The following is an 18,060-nucleotide window of genomic DNA, read 5'->3' as shown; positions in this document are numbered from 1 at the left end:
AAATAAATACCGGATACAGTGCTAATATGGCCCATGGGGTCGCAAAGAGTCAGACACAACTGAGTGACTTCACTTTTCACTTTATAAAGTGCTAATATATGTCAGGTGCTTTCTGATAAGGAAGTGCAAAGTAATGTAAGAAAAGTCTTTTGCTGTTTGGTGATTTGCATTCTATTTTGTGAGACAGGAATAGGAATTCTTAAACTGCTATGTTTGAACTACAAAGTTACATATATGTGAAATTAAATACCATGATCATAAAACGGTAAGAATTACTGTCCAAGAAAGTCAGTAGCCTAGTATTTAGTACTGTCTGTACATTTGCTTATTGATGCTTCAAAACCCAGCAGAGAGAAATTAGTATGTCTATATTTTGCTGTTTATTTGAAGCTTTATAATGGTAGTAATCAAATGCAGTAAAGAAATAGCAAAGTACTGTTGCTGCTGAGGGTTACCATTAATCTTTAGTGAGAATTGCATGTGTTTCATATTAGGATTAGACCTATAAAATAATGCTCTGAGGTCAATGCTTTTGAAATCAATGAGGTATCATTATATTAAGTAAATTTAGGGAAGGGACTATTTGTGTGTATTTGCTTTAATTAAAGGGATGTAGATGATGTATATTTGAGCCACAGCACAAACATATTAACAACTGGAACTGAATGCTAGTTAATAGCCAGTATGCATTACATTATAAAATATATAAGATTAACCATACAGTATTCAACAGACTAAGACACCATGGAACTAATTGACATTGATTTATTATTAACTCAGAAGAACAGTAGCTATTGAAAACTACTGCCAACTTACAACAGTCAAAAATTTTAGGAAACTAAATTAGCCATACTAATTTTACCTTATGAATACTAAATTTAGCTGTATTTTAACTCAATAAAAACCAAAGTATAGAATTGTATTTTATTCCTGTACAGAAACAAACAAAATATTTACATATTTAAAAAGTTAGCTCTGAGCCCATCCTATGGTCTACTGGTGGGCCTAAGACCTTACTTTAAGAATAGTAAATTACTATATTGTTATACAGGTAATTTCCATTGATGGCATATATGCATATCCAGAAACTATTTGCCAAAATTCCTGTGGCTTTAATTTACTGAACTAGTTGAGATATTATCAGTTTTAGTTTCCAAACCACTTTTTAAAAAAAAATAACCAGGTTTCCCTCTTCTTGTTTCATTCCATCTGCATGAATGTTTCACATTCACAGTGCAGTGTTTAGTTCTCTAAATTTATGTTAAGCAACTGCTGCAACTATATTGCTATATTCAGTATAATAAAATCTGGTGGTTATGTTAACCTAAGACTGGGTAGAGAGAGTTAATTTTAAATGTTTGTTTTTCACTCTTAAGATACTTCTAGTGGAATACTAACTGAATTTCTTGGAGGTTTTTGATTATTTCATTTGAATGCCCTTTCTATGATATTAATATTTTAATTAGCATCTAGCTTAAGGGAAATAGCATTTATACTGAATGTTGCTGAGGGATGTAAACCAAGCATAAATAAATCGTACTTGGGGTTTGGAGCATAACCAAATAGACCCAGAATACATAAGTAAACAAGGGCCCAAGTATGAGAGATAAATGCAGTCCTTTCAGCACTGGGGATGAGATGGATGTTGTTTTGGTGTGTGTGTGTGTGTGTGTGTTTTCCTCTTTGACTTTAATGATACAGAACCATGTTTTCTTATGAAATATTATAATCGGTCTATATCTTACTAAAATTCTACATTAAACTACAGTTGAACCCTAAACAACATGAGGGTTTGGGGCTCTAACCCTCCCTACAGTTGAAAATTTGCATATAACTTCACAGCTGGCCTCTATATCTGCAATTCCATATCCACAGAGTCAGCCAGCTCCAAACTATGTAGTGTACTATAATATGTATTTATTTTTAAAATCTTCATGTACGTGGACCTGTGCAATTCAAACCCTTGTTATTCAAGGGTCAGCTGCAGTGATCTTTTCTAATTTACAGAAGAATATTTGAAATTAATAATAAAACAACCATAAAGTACTCTCACGTGTGTATCTACTTATATTTATTAATTACTTGGTGGTTTTTGGCAACCCTATCTCACTTATTCACTAGCACATGGAAGCAGAGAAGAGAAAAATATCTTTGTTTCTTTCTTTCTTAAACCAGTGCCCAAATTGGACTGATTACCTTTGCAGTAATTTCCCAGTACTCTTAAAGTAAAATGAAATTCATTCCTTGGTCTAAAATCCATCCTGCTTTTAGATGCTGTTCCCCTGCTTTCTCTCTTTTGCTGACAGCCTCTTTGACTATATTCTAATACTTGGCGTTTTTTTTCCTCTTCTCAGTATCAGTCTATTTCTATCTTGGTGTCTTTGTACCTGCTTTAACCTGTGTCTAGAACATACTCCCCTCTGTCCTCTTGTGGCTGTCCTTTTGACATTCAGATCAAGACTATCTCCCTAAAACTCGGTGCAAATTAGTATAACACAGTCAGTTATTATCACACCAGCCTTTCTAATTCTCTGTATAACACTTACTGTTATTTAGGATTGTTTCATTTCTGAACTAAATTGTTTTTCTTCTGCTTCCTTACCCCTATACTCCCACTATGAAGTGTAAGTTCAAACCAGAGTGTATTGAGAAACTTTTTCATTGCATCCTTAGGATCTAAATTCATGGTACTCATTAAATAGTTGTTGAATTTATAAGTCAGTCAAGTTTTTCATCTGTATTAGATATACTCTGAAGAATACCTTCAAGCACTTTAGGCTTATGTGTTTGGGGCTGAAAGTTGTCAACATTTTAGTAATTTTATTTGATTAATTTTATTTTGCTGGTTATTAATAAGAAATAATAAGTATTAATCTTAATATCTAGAATCACAATTTCATTTTGACAGGTTGACTTTGGCAGAATATCATGAACAGGAAGAAATTTTCAAACTTAGACTAGGACATCTCAAAAAGGTACGTGAAGCATATGCTGGCCATTTTATTTTACCAGAGGTTGTGGAAAGTTGTGTTATACGTTTCTTATTAAAGAAGGCAAAACTTAAAGAGAAAAAGGACCCAAATTTAAAACTTTAGACCAAAAAAATAAAAGAGGGGCATAAAAGTTGCATTTTTATGTTGAGTATATTAAAATAACATTCCTTTACCTTGTGGTAATTTACAAACATTTCAGATACTGATAATACCGTGTCCCTGGGACTTCTCAATGCAGGGGGATGCTGATTTGGTCCCTGGTCTGGGGACTAAGATCCCACATGACGCATGTGGTCAAAAAGTTAAAAAACAAAAACCCTTATCCCTGTAGTGGAGGAATGATCCTGGACAGAACTCCAGGTTCTTAAGACTACTGGTAAATGCTATCTGTTTTTTTTTTTTTTTAAAGCTTTATTTTTAAGATAAAATGTAAGATTCTATGTTGTTGTGTCCATTTCATAACAAATTGAAACAATTGTAAATTAATAACAGGTTTCTTTGACTTAACTTTAAAGTTACCAAATACCTGATTAAATGTTTCAGTTAAAATATTTACATTGGCAAATTTAGAAGAGCCTGATCATTGGTAATAATATGAAGTGATATAATTCAGAAAAACGTTGCTATATGTTAGTAAGTTTTTATAATGTAAAGCTATGTACTTGTTTGTAAACTCTGAAATTGTATTCGGTTCATTGTTTTTTAGTTCGTATTTTTAATTCAAACCATTTCAGAGAAATAATAGATTTTCCCCCTCAAAATGAAATTACTGACAGCTATAAAATTCTTTTTCTTTGATCCAGTTTTTAAATTCTGTGGTCTGCTTATCACATTACTTACATTGTTTAAATAGGCTGAGCAATAGCTAAAACTAAGTGAACTAAATGAAGATGGTATCTATCAAGTCATCTCCCTGAGGTAGGGTGAGGTAGGTCAGAGAAACCCATTCTTGTAGCAGCCACCATCTCATTATAGATGTTCTTATTTTTTGAATAGGACTTCCCTGGTAGCTTAGATCATAAAGCATCTGCCTACAATGTGGAGACACGGGTTCAATCCCTGGGTTGGGAAGATCCTCTGGAGAAGGGAATGGCAACCCACTCCAGTACTCTTGCCTGGAAAATCCCTTGGACAGAGGAGCCTGGTAGGCTACAGTCCATGGGGTCACAAAGAGTCGGACACGACTAAGCAACTAAACTAAATTATTTTGGAATGCTGTCAACATACTTCAAATTCCTGCCATTTAGTTACAGGGAACAGAAAAAAATTTTATTTTATATACATACATATTTGTATATTGGAGAAGGGAATGGCAACCCACTCCAGTATTCTTGCCTGTAGAATTCCATGAACAGAGGAGCCATGGGGTCGCAAAGAGTCGGACACAACTGAGCGACTTTCACCTCACATATATGTATATGTGTGTATATGCAGACACATATATATGTGTGTAATTTGTATTAGTGTTCTTTACTGTGCCCCTGCTCAGAAAAGCTTCAGCCTAACTACTTGAACAGTAAATTCTAAAATGAATTTATTCTGATCTGTTTTGTTCTGTTTTATATTCTGTTCTGTTGTAATTATTGATATTTCTCTTGTTCTTTGATATAAGTAGACAACTTCAGTCTGTTTTGTAACTGATGGAGTTGTAACGGGACTATAGAAGGGAAGTGGTGATTCTGTTGTTCAGAATTAGTACAAGTATTTGTCTGCCCATGTAAGCTATTTTGATAGAGACCTGTGTTTGATGTTCCATATAAAGAAAGATTTATCAATTATTTTCTGACCAGCCTTTCATGATAATGGGATACTAAAGTGTATAGTCAACTGGAGGGTTATTATTTTCACACATAATAGTAAATTTCAGATTACTCTTTCTAATGATGAGTTTTACATGTCTTATGGAAACCTGTTATAAAATCTGAAATGATAAAGCAGTTAAATTAGGAATCGGCTATTTGTATCACAGAAATACTTAAAAGGATTCAGAGGACAGTTTGTTTTTACTTTTTGATTGGTGAGTGGTTGGTTGATTTTAAAACTTTGCTGGTACATTGAAAATATTTTATTTCTCTGAAACATTTCTATTTTATAAAGTAAGGTACATATACTTAAATTTCTAGATATTATATAAACAGTTGTAAGCTTTTGTAGTTTACTACACCTTCTCTTCTAACTTCCGTATTATCTTTTTTCCCAGTGTTTGACTTCTCCATTTTTGTATTTACTCAGTCTAATAATTGTCCCTTCCATAATCCTTTTCCTGTTTTATTTTTTCAGCTTTTATCAAATTTACTGAGCAGTTTTAGATTTCTAACTTTATCTTCTTAACCAATTTACAACATTACTTTTCTTTGATCTCTATCATGGAATATTTTGGAAGAATTGATGAATTAATGCTGAAATATACTCTCATGCTTTGAATTCTCACATTTACTTCTGACTTTTTTGGTTGAGAAGAATGAATGCATTATGAAGAAAGTTGCTAGTAGTACACAGAGAACAAAATTGAGTAAGTAGTGTCACCTTAGAGTACAAATAAATAGTAGTAGTCTGATTTCCACTGGGTATTAATTTTTGAGTTGTACAGTTTAAGAATAATAGGCATTCAGTTACATGTGTTAAAAATAAGTTATTTGGCATTCTAAAGCACAGTTGGAAAGTAGGTCATTAAAAATAGGTTATTCTGGTTTCTAAAACACAAGTAGATTGGACACTTTTAACACATACAGAACAAGCTTGAGTTGAAAGAAAAGGTGTTATCACCTCTATCTTAAGCCAACATGAACCATACACCGACATCTAACTATATAGTTTTTACCATAGGCTGGATCTGATCTGTGAGTATTTGATGTCCATGTAACCTGTGCAGGAATTAATCATGTGACCTACATCAGATTAGGGTTTAGATTTGGAGCCCAATATACCTCCTGCATTACCAAAGGTGACTTTCACTCTCCCTTCAATAAAAACTCTTGAAGTTAGATGGAGTTATTAATTTGTTGGCACCAAAGGAAAAAACTTCCATCATTGATGAAACCCATACCATTTGGACATAGAAGACTAGAAGACCTAGTTAACTTTTTCTTGAGATAATTTATGATGTACAGTGTATTTTATAAAGATAATCATAATAATTGAATAGGTAAACAGAAGTATGAATAAGTGTTTACCACTGAATAAATCATAAAGTCCAGTTCATATTCTGTACTATTCTGCAGGGCTAGAAACATAATAATCCAAATCCAGTGAATCTGTTAGTGTGATAGAGTAACAAATGAGAGTTCAGCAGTAAGTCTGTGGCTAAAATTAATTCTCATTCTTGGTTACCACCAAATAGTAAATGTAAACTTACTTAAGGACTTATTGTCTTCTGAAATTAAGAAAATTATTGTTCAGCATCATCTTTTTTAATATATTAAGAATTGTTTAATATTGTTTTAGTTATCAGTTTATGAAATTATTGCTCACTCATTCACTAAGTGATTTATTTCCACATTTCAGGGGAATTACATAATATTACATTTTATACACTTTGAATTTTTAACCATTCTAGAGAGAACATGAATGTTAAATTTGAATGCCAGGCTCTTCTTTGTTTGCTTTGTCTAAATTAATATAGCCAGTAACTAGCAAAGCCAAAACTTGAACCTTTTTCCACTGCTACTTCAGTGGAAGTATCCTTACACTTTATTCCTACAATTCTTTAGTTGTAGATGGATAGCAAGTTGATCCTTTTGTATACAGAATTGATTCCCTTATAGCTTTCTTTGCATCTTTCTTAGAGTAGTAGGAATGTTTGCTTTCCTTTTTTCCCCCAGAAATAGACTGTTTTATTTTCATCACAGATAAAGTAGAGCAATTAAATTCTTCACACACATACTTCTTTCTCTCTTTCTCTCATATATTACTTTCCTTGGGTAGCCTGTTAGTGACTATTCTGTCAATTAGAATATTTCTTTATTATTAATTGGTTTACTGTTTTTCATTATAAATTTATCTTTAAAGGTCAACAGGAAATGCATGTTTTGGGAGGTAACATGTGTTAATACTCTCTAGTGTAGTTTTACCTTTATACAGCTAAAGATTTAATAGAATGTAAAGGAAGTATATAGTAAAACATATGTATATTATACAAATTACTCCTGAAACTTACCAAAGTAACTTTTTGCTACTAGTCATTATGCGCAAACTTCCTTGATTATCACTTATAAGCTTGTAGTTGCAATGAGAATAATTTCATATGTTTAAGATGTTGTTCCTTTAAGGTGGAGCAACTAAATCCAATAATGTACCTGTGCCACATGAGGCATCTCTGGCTTTACGAAAAACTAATAAGCCCTGTACTAGTTAGCTTTTATAGTTGATCCTGTTTTAATACCAGTCTTGATGAATTCTAGTTATGAGAAAGTCATTTATCTTTGTAATTTGAGGAGTCCTACTAGGTGGTTGTTTGTATAACTCTGATCGTAATTCTAGAATTGAGGAAAACTATGTGGATTTGCTTTCCAAGGATTAGTACTAAACTAATATAAACAACTTAAAAAAAAAACAACCCTGATAAACCATCTTCCTTGTAATAGATTGTCTCTCTAGTCATAATATTATTTAAAAATATAAATCACCAATTATAATACCCCAAAATAAAGAGAAAGTAGGAATTTTGAAAGTTATTGGGACCAATAACTGTATCATACCACTGCTGTTTGACTCAAGTTTGTGATGTGAACAGCATGTGGAGGTGTTTATTCTGGTCTTTGAATTTTTTTGTCTTCTGGATTTTAAATATTTGATTAGTTGGAGAGAATGCATATAGAAGATTTGACATCTCAGTATGGAATATTAGATAGTGTAGCAGGGATGGACTTTAATGTATGTGTTTTGGGGTGTGTGTGTGAGAGAGAGAGTTATAAACCCTGAATTTAAATACCAGAAGTTTTTAGGAAAAACATAACCAACTTGTAATTGAAACAGGATTAGTCAAGAACCATCAGCACCAGCACAAGTGTATCTTTGCAGACCGAAGGAATCAGCTAAACAATTACGGTCATCTCAATCTCTACTAAAACAAAAATCGCATCCAACATGCCACCTGACACCATTTCTTTCTCTCTTTCTCCTTTGCTCCTTGCGATGTGGCATTCATCTCTCCTTGTGCCTCCGTTCTGAAGAGATAACAGTATAGCAACAACTCTGCCACTGAAATCCTGTTCTCTGACCGATATTGGCACCTGCAAAGAGAAACAACCAGTAACAGGCAGCAGCAGCATCAGTATTAATCTTCCATGATGAAATCTTTACAGGTCAAGAACAAGCACACAGCTCTTTTCTCACTCCTTCACAGTGGACCATGCAACTAGTTGAAATGGAAGACAATGGATTGTCTGCAAGCCTTTTGAACAGTGGAGAATACAGGGCACTGGTTTTAGGTGAATTAATCCCCAAATATTCTTGAAGTTTGATATCTCCTTTGGTCTTTCTTTCTAGAATACCATTGTCATCTGATTTATCAAATCCTTAGTATGACCACAAAGAATACGTTTGTGTATGTGACACCTCTTGTCACTTTAGGTATGAATAAAAATATGAAAATAGTTAATGCTAGAGGGCTTAATCTCTAAAACTGCGTGTGCACCTCTCTACTCAAGAAAATTTTCTCTCAAAGCCAACCACGTTGTATGTTATATTTCTCTAGAACATAACACAAGATGGCTACTTATGTAGGAAGTAGTTTTCAGTGAAGTCTAGTGAAAATGCATTCATCACACTGAAAAAGTCACTGTTAAGCCCACAAAGAATATACGAGGTTCCTGACTTCTTGGTATGTGTGGGCAAGAAAAGTGCCAAGAGTGTTGGAATTCTAAACTTGACATTTTGTGCATAGTTCTGCTTCTGTTTAAAAATGAGTACTATTCTGTGAAAGCTGTACTTGAGAGAACATGGAACTAGCTGTAGATAGGAAAGCCACTGGTGTGTGTACTCTCCTTCCTGTTCTCATTGGGAACCTACATGCATATTTCTGGCTCACCCTATCTATAATTATACATCTTTACCTGGTAATAGATGGTGTTCACTTACCAGAGTGAAAATTTAGTGATAAAATGTATTTCACTTCTGTAGATTTTTATATTAATCCAGTTGTATAGGCAATGGCATTCTTTGAATTTTGGAAAGAATCTTAGAAGTCATGTTAACCATTGGGCAGAGTTTATTCAGGTTTGTAAATTCAGTTTAGAGGTCATAATTTCATTAAAACAAAGAGAAAGCAATTGCTTGGCCAGTGGCCAAAAACTGTAGTTCCATGATGTTTATATGCATATACACAGAGTCTAGAAGATTAGGCTCTTCTCATTATTGTATAGAATGTTAAACCTTTTCATACTTATAAAAAATATGGAATCCACCAGAACCCTGAAAAAGGCTAAAAGGAGGCAGAAAGCTGGAAGAAAATGTAGTAAGGCATTGTATCTGTAGGTGCTAGTTTCAACATAAATAAATTTCATCCTCTTAATATAGAAACTGTGATTTCTTTTTCAGGAAGTGTACTGGATATTTAAAATTTGCCAGTCAGTTGAACTGTTATATTTATTTGCTGCTGAGAAGATAGGGTTTGGTTTGTTTAAATAGAATGGGGGAACTGACAATCCCATTGTCCATTTTAATACTTACTCCCATTTAGGGTTTTTGATGTGTGTGTTTATTCATTCAAAGAGAGGAGGATGACCCCCAACCCACCAAAGAAGGAAATGAAATAGAGGAAAACATTAAAGTTCTAAAGTAATTATCTAAGCCACTTAAACACACTTGAGGGAGACCCAGTATGTTTCCCTCAGTAATATCCAGCTCAGCGACTCAGGATCGACATGGAGAGATCATATATATATAGTTAGGAAAGAATCCCCCACCAGGAATTTCACAGTATTTGTCCTTTTTCCTCCTCCTACTCCTCAATATATATACAGTTATACTCGAGCAAAAAGAGGATTATAGGCAGTTTCAAAACTGATCTCTATATGTTCAATGTAGTTTTTTTGTTGGTTCATATTTCTAATGGTTTGTGTTTCTTATAGTTATATTTAGGATATATAAAAGAATATAACAGAGAAAAAATTGAGGACCTATAAATTTGAAGTAAATTGGTAATAATATTCTTAATTCTCTTCTGCACTGCCCTTTCTATTAGCTTTTAATGGCGCCTTTTGTTAATTTCACCTTTCACTTTCCTAGTGATAGACTTTCAGAATGACATAAATATTTCATGAAATTAAAACTTACTTGAGGACTTGGAGATACTAACTTGATTGTATTATTACATTACTGAAATTAATTTGGTATTAAATTTGTTGAAACCTCATTCTGAACTATTAATAGTTTTCTCAAATGGACTAATGTTGTTATGGTGCTACTGAATATACTATTGTAAATGATAAGCTTTTCCCTGTTTCCACTATCTTCATAATATACCACACAAAATCTTCTCCCAACTCGAATGGATTATAGGCAAGCGGAGAATGATATATCAGAAATTCTCAGATTCTCAAATTCTATCTTATCTTGACTTTATAGAAAGGCAGCTTTTCAAAATTGAGGGGTTTTTGTGGGGGTAACATGTAATATACATTAAAGATTTGCTAAAGAAATTTAAACTATTCAGTAGTATGTTCAACTTTTACAGGAAATGCATTAGTTTTACATGTGAAAATGCATTACTGTATAACTTGTAAGTTTTATAGTTTAATGCCTACACACCCCTACTTTAATTGCCCTTTTAAAAACTGCCATTAAGGGAAATGCTCAAAAAATACCCCAAGTCTGCCTAGCAGTTTTAACCTGCATTTTACATTTAACTTGGCATTTTACGGAGATTAGATTCTACATTGCTGTAGCATATTTTTAGTTTGAAATGTTGAGCCAAGGGGATATTAAGTTGCCGGAAGGGACTCTGAGTACAAATAGAAAGTATTTGTATGCTAAATATCTATTGAGGGACAAATTGGTTTTACTTTGCATATAAATTTTTAAAGTTAAAAATTTTGGAAGGTGTTGTGCTCTGCAGGTTACTTAAATGAGGCAATATTGAGATCTATTGTTGTATACTTGTCTAACCTGGGTTTTTTAAAATATATATTTAAGTAATTCAGATATTAGATCTTATTTTAAAATGCTGTTAAAATAGCTGTAGTATGTACTGTTAAGGTTTATTGCCATATCATTTTGTCTAAACGGAAAAGAACGATGTCCTTTTATTGTATGTGATTACCAAACCACGCTCTCTCTGTATGGGATTACCTCCCTCTCTAATAGGATCTTTTCTTAATCGTGTCCCTTCAACACCATAATTGCCTACAGAGACTAATTCTTTTCCAGAAATGTTTCTTTTTAGACCTTTTCTGCTGTAAATTGCTCAGCTAGTGGATGAGTAGAGTATTGAAATTTAGTGTTCTTACTAAGCATGATCTCCATTCTGGACTACCTCTCTTTTATTTTAGTAATTTGACTTATTACCTTTGCCATGTGTTTGAGGATTCCATTCCATAATGGAATTCCCTTCTGTAAGGAGAGAATAAGTAACTGATGTAACAGAGTACCATAGACTGGGCAGCTTAAACAACAGAAACTTATTTCTCATAGTTCTAGAGGCTGGAAGTCCAACATCAAGGTCCCTTGGGGTTTAGTATCTTTTTTTTCTTTAACCATTCATTTATTTTTGGCTATGCTGGGTCTTAGTTGCTTTTGTAGGCTTCTCATTGCGGTGGCTTCTCTTGTGGCTCATGGGCTCTAGGGCATGCAGGCTTCCAGTAGTTGTGGCTCCTGGGCTCTAGAGCACAGGCTGAATAATTGCTGCGCATAGGGTTAATTGCTCTGCCGCATGTGCGATCTTCGGGGATCAGGGGTCAAACCTGTGTCTCCTGCATTGGCAGTCAGATTCTTTACCAGGGGAGCTAGGGTTTAGTTTCGGTAGCTTTCTTCCTAGTTTGTAGATGGTCATCTTCTCAAATCCTCATGTGACTTTTCTCTGTGTTGCCACAAAGAGGTGGTGGGGTTGGGAGGAGAGATCTCTTTCTTCCTACTCAAAAAACCACTAAATCCCATCAAGAGGGCTCCATTCTCATTACCTAAGCTAACTCTTAACTTACAGAGTCCCCTTCTCCAAATACCATCACACTAGGGGATTAGGGCTTCAGTTCAATCGTGTCTGACTCTTTGTGACCCCATGAATCGCAGGACGCCAGGCCTCCCTATCCATCACCAACTCCCGGAGTTTACTCAGACTCATGTCCATCGAGTTGATGATTCCATCCAGCCATCTCATCAAGGGCTTAGATATACACAATTTGGGAGGAACACAAAGTCTTCAATCCATAACAGAATGTATACTTTTTCTCAGTGGGATTTGAGAGAAGTTACTTAAGAGTTGCTGAATTATCTTTCCCCTAGAAATATGTCACTTTGTTTTAAGGTCCAAGATACTGTGGAATAAATACTAAATTACAATATGGAAGATGTAAATATATTTACTGATGACTATGGAAGATTTATGTGTATCTGCATATACTCAGTTATAGTTCATTCCCTTGACCTTTCCTCTTAAACAGCTAGGATCCAGCTGTTTGTTTTAACTAGTCCTTCTGACATTTGGGGTTTTTTCCTGTAAACTTTACAATGCAGACTGAATGAAGTTTGCCTGTCCTTTAGTATTACAAGATCTTATGGGGCATGTGTGTGTGCACTTAGTAGCTCAGTCTTGTCTGACTCTCTAACCCCATGGCACCCGCCAGGCTCCTCTGTCTATGGGATTATCCAGGCAAGAACACTGGAGTGGGTAGCCATTCCCTTTTCCAGGGGATCTTCCTGACCCAAGGATCAAACCCTGGTCTCCTGCATTGCAGGCAGATTCTTTACCATATAAGCCTCTAGGGAAGCCCATACTTGGCATGTTCTATAGAGGAATAAAAACTTGCTTAACTGGCACCTATATTCATTTTATTTTCTTTAGTAACTGTTTTGTAATATTGATTACTGCCATTGTATAAACATCTGAAGATTACCAAAAATTATAAAACAAATGTAATTATGTGTCAACAATCTAGTTGTTTCAAAATTATATATTTATAATAGAATTTCTATAAATTCACTTTTCAAATAATAAGTATCCCCATACCACAATTTCAAGTAAAAGTTGAAACAGGTATTTTTGCTGGCAATTCTAATAAGCATTTCACGTTTTATCAGATTATTTAAAATTATACCAGTTTACTAAAGTGTATAGTAGCTTCATACATGTGTAAGAAATTAACAGCAAATTTTAAGGCAGCAAACGTTAATAATCTGAAAAAAGTAAGTTCTGTCTTTCTCTGTTCTGTGATATAATTGAAATTGAATTTTTTCATATTTATGGACACACCTATATAGCCAGTTTCTTATTCTGCTTTATGTAACTGAATTGAGACAACTGAAATGTGGTTTGACTTGATTGTTGCCAAGCTTTTGAATCTATTTCCTGTCCTTATGATGAAACTGTTTAATCCCCTGAAACATTATCTTACCTTTTTTTTCTTATTTTCATTAAAATTAGAAATATTTGTGACTGAAGCTACACTAAATGAGGAAATTTCAGAGAATTTAGTGTATTTTAGAGAACTCTCCCCCAAATTTTAGAAAAGTTCATCTTAATTTTTTTCCCTTTTTTTCACTTAAATTTATTTTGATGGTTTCTATGTATTATCTATGAAGAAAGAAATGGCAGCCCACTCCAGTATTCTTGCCTAGAGAATCCCATGGACAGAGGAGCCTGGTGGGCTGCTGTCCATAGGGTTGCACAGAGTCGGACACGGCTGAAGCGACTTAGCTTGCATGCATGCACTGGAGAAGGAAATGGCAGCCCATTTCTGTATTCCTGCCTGGAGCATCCCAGGGACAGAGGAGCCTGGTGGACTGCTGTCTATGGGGTCACACAGAATCAGACAAGACTGAAGCGACTTAGCAGCATCAGCATGTATTATGTAATGCCTAATTTACATTAAATATCTGCAACAAGTAAGGGTTGAGTTTCATTTTTAAATAATTGAAATAATCCTAAGTAGAATATAAACATACTTAGTTTTTTAACCTGTGAACATGTATTTCTTTATGACACTGAGAATATTCCTTTCAGTTTAAGCCTTAGGTAATGGTGTAATAGACTTTATACCTCTATTATCTGCCTTACAATGAAATATACTTTCAGAGTAAATTTGAGAATTGGTTGATTTTTTGAGACAAAGGATTTTTTTTTTTAATTTTAGAAGATAAGTCATTACGAGACAGTGCTAATGAAAAGCAGAAATATTTAATATTTAGAAATGATCCCTATTTCATGTTGTATATAGATTTATAATGGTTACACATTTAGGCCAAGGCAATCTGTGTTTACTTAATAGTTTTTCAGAAATATTATAAAATTGGCATTTCTAGAACTTTTCACTGAAATTTGGTATGTTCTTGTCTTTTAATAGTATTTATATTGACAAAGAGCTATGTGTGTAATGGGTGGTTTTGTTTTGGTGTCTTTCTTTTAAATGTTCTAAAAATTGTATATTTTGAGACATGAAAATATCGGAATTTTTAGATTAATGAATGTTAAAGTAAATTCCTTTAGGATTTGCCCAGGTGCACTCTGGTGACTAAGGATCTAAATCACAGCTAGTCATATAATTTTTAAGAGTCTCTTTAAAATTGTAGTGGAATTTATCCAGTGATTGGTGAGATTGTACGTGTGTGTTTGTGTCTTCCAAATGTTGCAAGGTCTCTGAATAATCAGTAGTTCTGTGTTTTACCTTTCTTCCTCTTTTAACTATTGTGAAATATCTTCATTTATTTTGTATTAGTAAATTATTCCCTCATAAATTAAAATTTGAATGTACCAGAAATAAAACTTACAGCTCATTTTGTGTTATAAGGCAGTTTCAGACTACCTTGCAGTCATTTTTAGTTTAGACATTATAAAAATAGATTTCTTGTAGTACAGAGATTTTCATGTGGAGGTTGGTTTCTTGAAATAGGCTTTTGCCTTATCTCTTTCTATCTTTCAGGCATTGAAAAGAGCACTTTGATCTTTTAACTCAGTGGTACTTTATAATACACTATTCTTTCCATCACTGTAAAAAAAAATTGGTGCATGAGTAAAAATATCTTTTTTATATCACAAATAAATTGAGCTTGTTATAGTCCCCTCTCTTCATTTGCAGGAAGAGGCAGAAATCCAGGCAGAACTTGAACGTTTGGAAAGAGTCAGAAATCTTCATATTCGAGAGCTCAAAAGAATAAATAATGAAGATAATTCACAGTAAGTCATTATTTGTATTTCACAGGATTACATGATAAATGATTTTCTCCCCTTGGAGATCATAAACACAGTATTTCCTTGTTGAGGGACTTCTCATCATAGAAATAAAGTCCTTCGCATGACTCTGAAGGCCTTGTATGATCCGGTCTCAGCCACCTCACCACCCCACCTCTCTCATCCTCCTCTCACCTATATGTTGTAGATACACTGGCTCCCTCAATCACATCTCATTCCCGTCTCAAGGCTCTTCTGTTCTCCATTTCTTCTGCCTGAAATGTTCTTCCTCTCGACATATGAGTGGCTTACTTATTTCACTCCAGGTGGTCATTAGAAAGGCCACCCTGTCTAAAATATCAGCCCTGGCGTTACTCCATCCCCTCTCTCAGCATCCTTACCTTGCTTTATTTTCTCTTGGCATTTATCACTATTTGGAAATACATTTTTTTTCCAGTTCATTTTTCTGTTTCCTTCACTGGAATGTAAGCTATATGAGAGCAGGGATTTAGTTTTGTTCTTGCTATACCCCCCAAACCTAGACCCGTTTCTGGCATATGCTAGGCACAGAATAAGTGTTTGTTGACTAAATACCAAAGTTAGTGTTATAGTAGTGAAGAAGAAATCGTTTCAGCTAAAGGAATTTCATTAAACCATGTATCCAGCATTGTGTAAAAACTGGAGAAGAAATAGAAGAGCAGTTTAAATTATAGTCTCTATCCTTAATCCCTAATTATCAATTTTATTTAAACGCTAAAGGAATTCAAAGAGAAAATGCCTGTGGACAGGTGGCAGCTTTATGAGGAAGACAGGAATAAAGCAAGGCATTAATTGGATTTAGTCTGTGTAGAGGACAGGAAGGATGTCTTTTTTACACTTTCAGATTTATGTACTTTAAATCTTAATGACCTAAATGAGTGTCAGAACTGGAAGTGCCCTATTTCTGCCATGAAATATCTTGCTTAAAAGAAGGCCTGTTTATGGTCATCTTTATGAACATAATCATTCCAATATATAAGGTAAACGAAATAACAGTTACGGAATATACTTATTTGTACCAGATAAATTCTAATAAAGCAGATAAGTCAAAGCTAATTTACAGTTGACTGTTCTGAAAATTATGCCAAAACTTGTTTGTGAATATGACTTAATCCACTTGATGAAAATTAAATGAATTATTATATTTCCCTTTCTTTATTTTTTTTGGCTACGTGGCTTGCAGGATTCTAGTTCCCCAACTAGAGATTGAATGGGCCACGGCAGTGAAAACGCTGAGTCCTAACCACTGGACCACCAGGAAATTTCCTACATTTTTCTTTAAAACTAAACAGAAATCTCTATTAATTCTCAAGAAAAGCTTAAATTATCAGAATTGTATTGACATTGAGTAAAATGCCATGTATATTTTATATCTGAGACTATAAAACTGTTACTGATTTTTTTCCCCCCCTTAAGAATCAAGAGTGTACATTTTGGAACCATGTTTTTCTGTGAAACCCTGCCATGTATTGACTGTTGACCTTGGACAGCTACTTAACCTTTCTGTGCAGTAGTGCCCTCATCTGTAAAATAGAGGTAGTGGCAGGGCCTACTTCAGAGGGTTAGTTAAGAAACAAATGAGATAATACATGTGAGTGCTTAGTGTGCAGCAGGTGTGATAAACGTTAAATAATTTTGTTTGTGGTGGGTTTTGTTTTTTTTTTAAAGCATTTCTTTTTTGATTGGGAATTAAAATTTTATTTGCAAAAGGGAAAGACTTATAGAATTTAACCATGGTTGAAAGTCAGCTTATAATTAATTTTAATCCTATGTCAGTACTATAAAACTTGATTATTTAGAACTCCCAGATAAAAGTTTGTTTTCATAAGGGAAGTATTTCCTGATGAATAGATACAGGATTTTATAAAGCTCTTAGTAATACAGTAGTTGGTAGGTCTTTATCACAGTGCTATAATTGGTCATTGAACTTTAATATTCAGCTTTATAGCTGAATGTTAGGCTTTGTGAACACCAAAACATTAGGATGGGTGATAGTCATGCAGGTAGAGAAAGAAGTATGGAATAGAATTCAAAACAGCAGGAAAAAGAAATAGGAGTAGAATAAGAGCACAACTGTGTTGTGGACAGAACCTTTTTTGTGTGTGTTTTCATGTGCATGAGTGTTTTTTTCCCCACCCTTAAGGTTCAAAGATCACCCAACGTTAAATGAAAGATATTTATTGCTCCATCTGCTTGGTAGAGGTGGCTTTAGTGAAGTATATAAGGTAATGTACATTTTTTTTTCTGTTCTTCACACTAATATAGCAAAGATATAGGAGTATGTGGTTAAGAAGTACATGTTTATTGTTTTTATGATTTTTTTTGACTGGGAAATTATGTCCTCTCATTGCAAAAAGAGTCTGTGATGGCTTATGTTATCTCAAGAGTCTAAAAACTATCCTTGTGCCTTTGTAGACCCTCTGATATTTGGTAGCTGATTACCACTGACCAACCTGATACAAATAATAACAGCCATTAGAATCAAGATAGGCAGGTAGCCATTTAATATAGTACATTTATGACAAGGTTGTATCCCTTAAACATGTGTTACAAGTCCTTACATGTCCTGGACTTACCCTAATTTCTACCTATTTCAAGGCCAGTGTTTCTCATATATGAATGCAGAAATTTTTACTCATCACATTTAATACTTTATACCTTACTTTTTTTTTGCTCTGTATTGTCTTTCTGACCAACCTTTAAATACTG

The 18,060-nt window shown here is 34.0% G+C and overlaps 1 protein-coding gene across 1 annotated transcript in view; it reads left to right on the top strand.

Annotated features, from left to right (window-relative positions):
• The window catches only part of TLK1 (tousled like kinase 1), a 163,261-nt gene that overhangs the window by 131,281 nt on the left and 13,920 nt on the right, over nucleotides 1-18,060 (top strand). Inside the window, exons 12-14 of the mRNA XM_043487915.1 lie at nucleotides 2,909-2,975; nucleotides 15,221-15,318; nucleotides 17,495-17,576. Of these exons, the coding sequence (XP_043343850.1) occupies nucleotides 2,909-2,975; nucleotides 15,221-15,318; nucleotides 17,495-17,576 (247 nt within the window). The remainder of the gene's footprint in view (nucleotides 1-2,908; nucleotides 2,976-15,220; nucleotides 15,319-17,494; nucleotides 17,577-18,060) is intronic.

The sequence above is a fragment of the Cervus canadensis genome, chromosome 15 (assembly GCF_019320065.1).
Source record: "Cervus canadensis isolate Bull #8, Minnesota chromosome 15, ASM1932006v1, whole genome shotgun sequence".
NCBI lineage: Eukaryota > Metazoa > Chordata > Mammalia > Artiodactyla > Cervidae > Cervus > Cervus canadensis.
The sequence above is the reverse complement of the archived record's forward strand: the minus strand, read 5'-3'. Positions and strand labels throughout refer to the sequence as shown.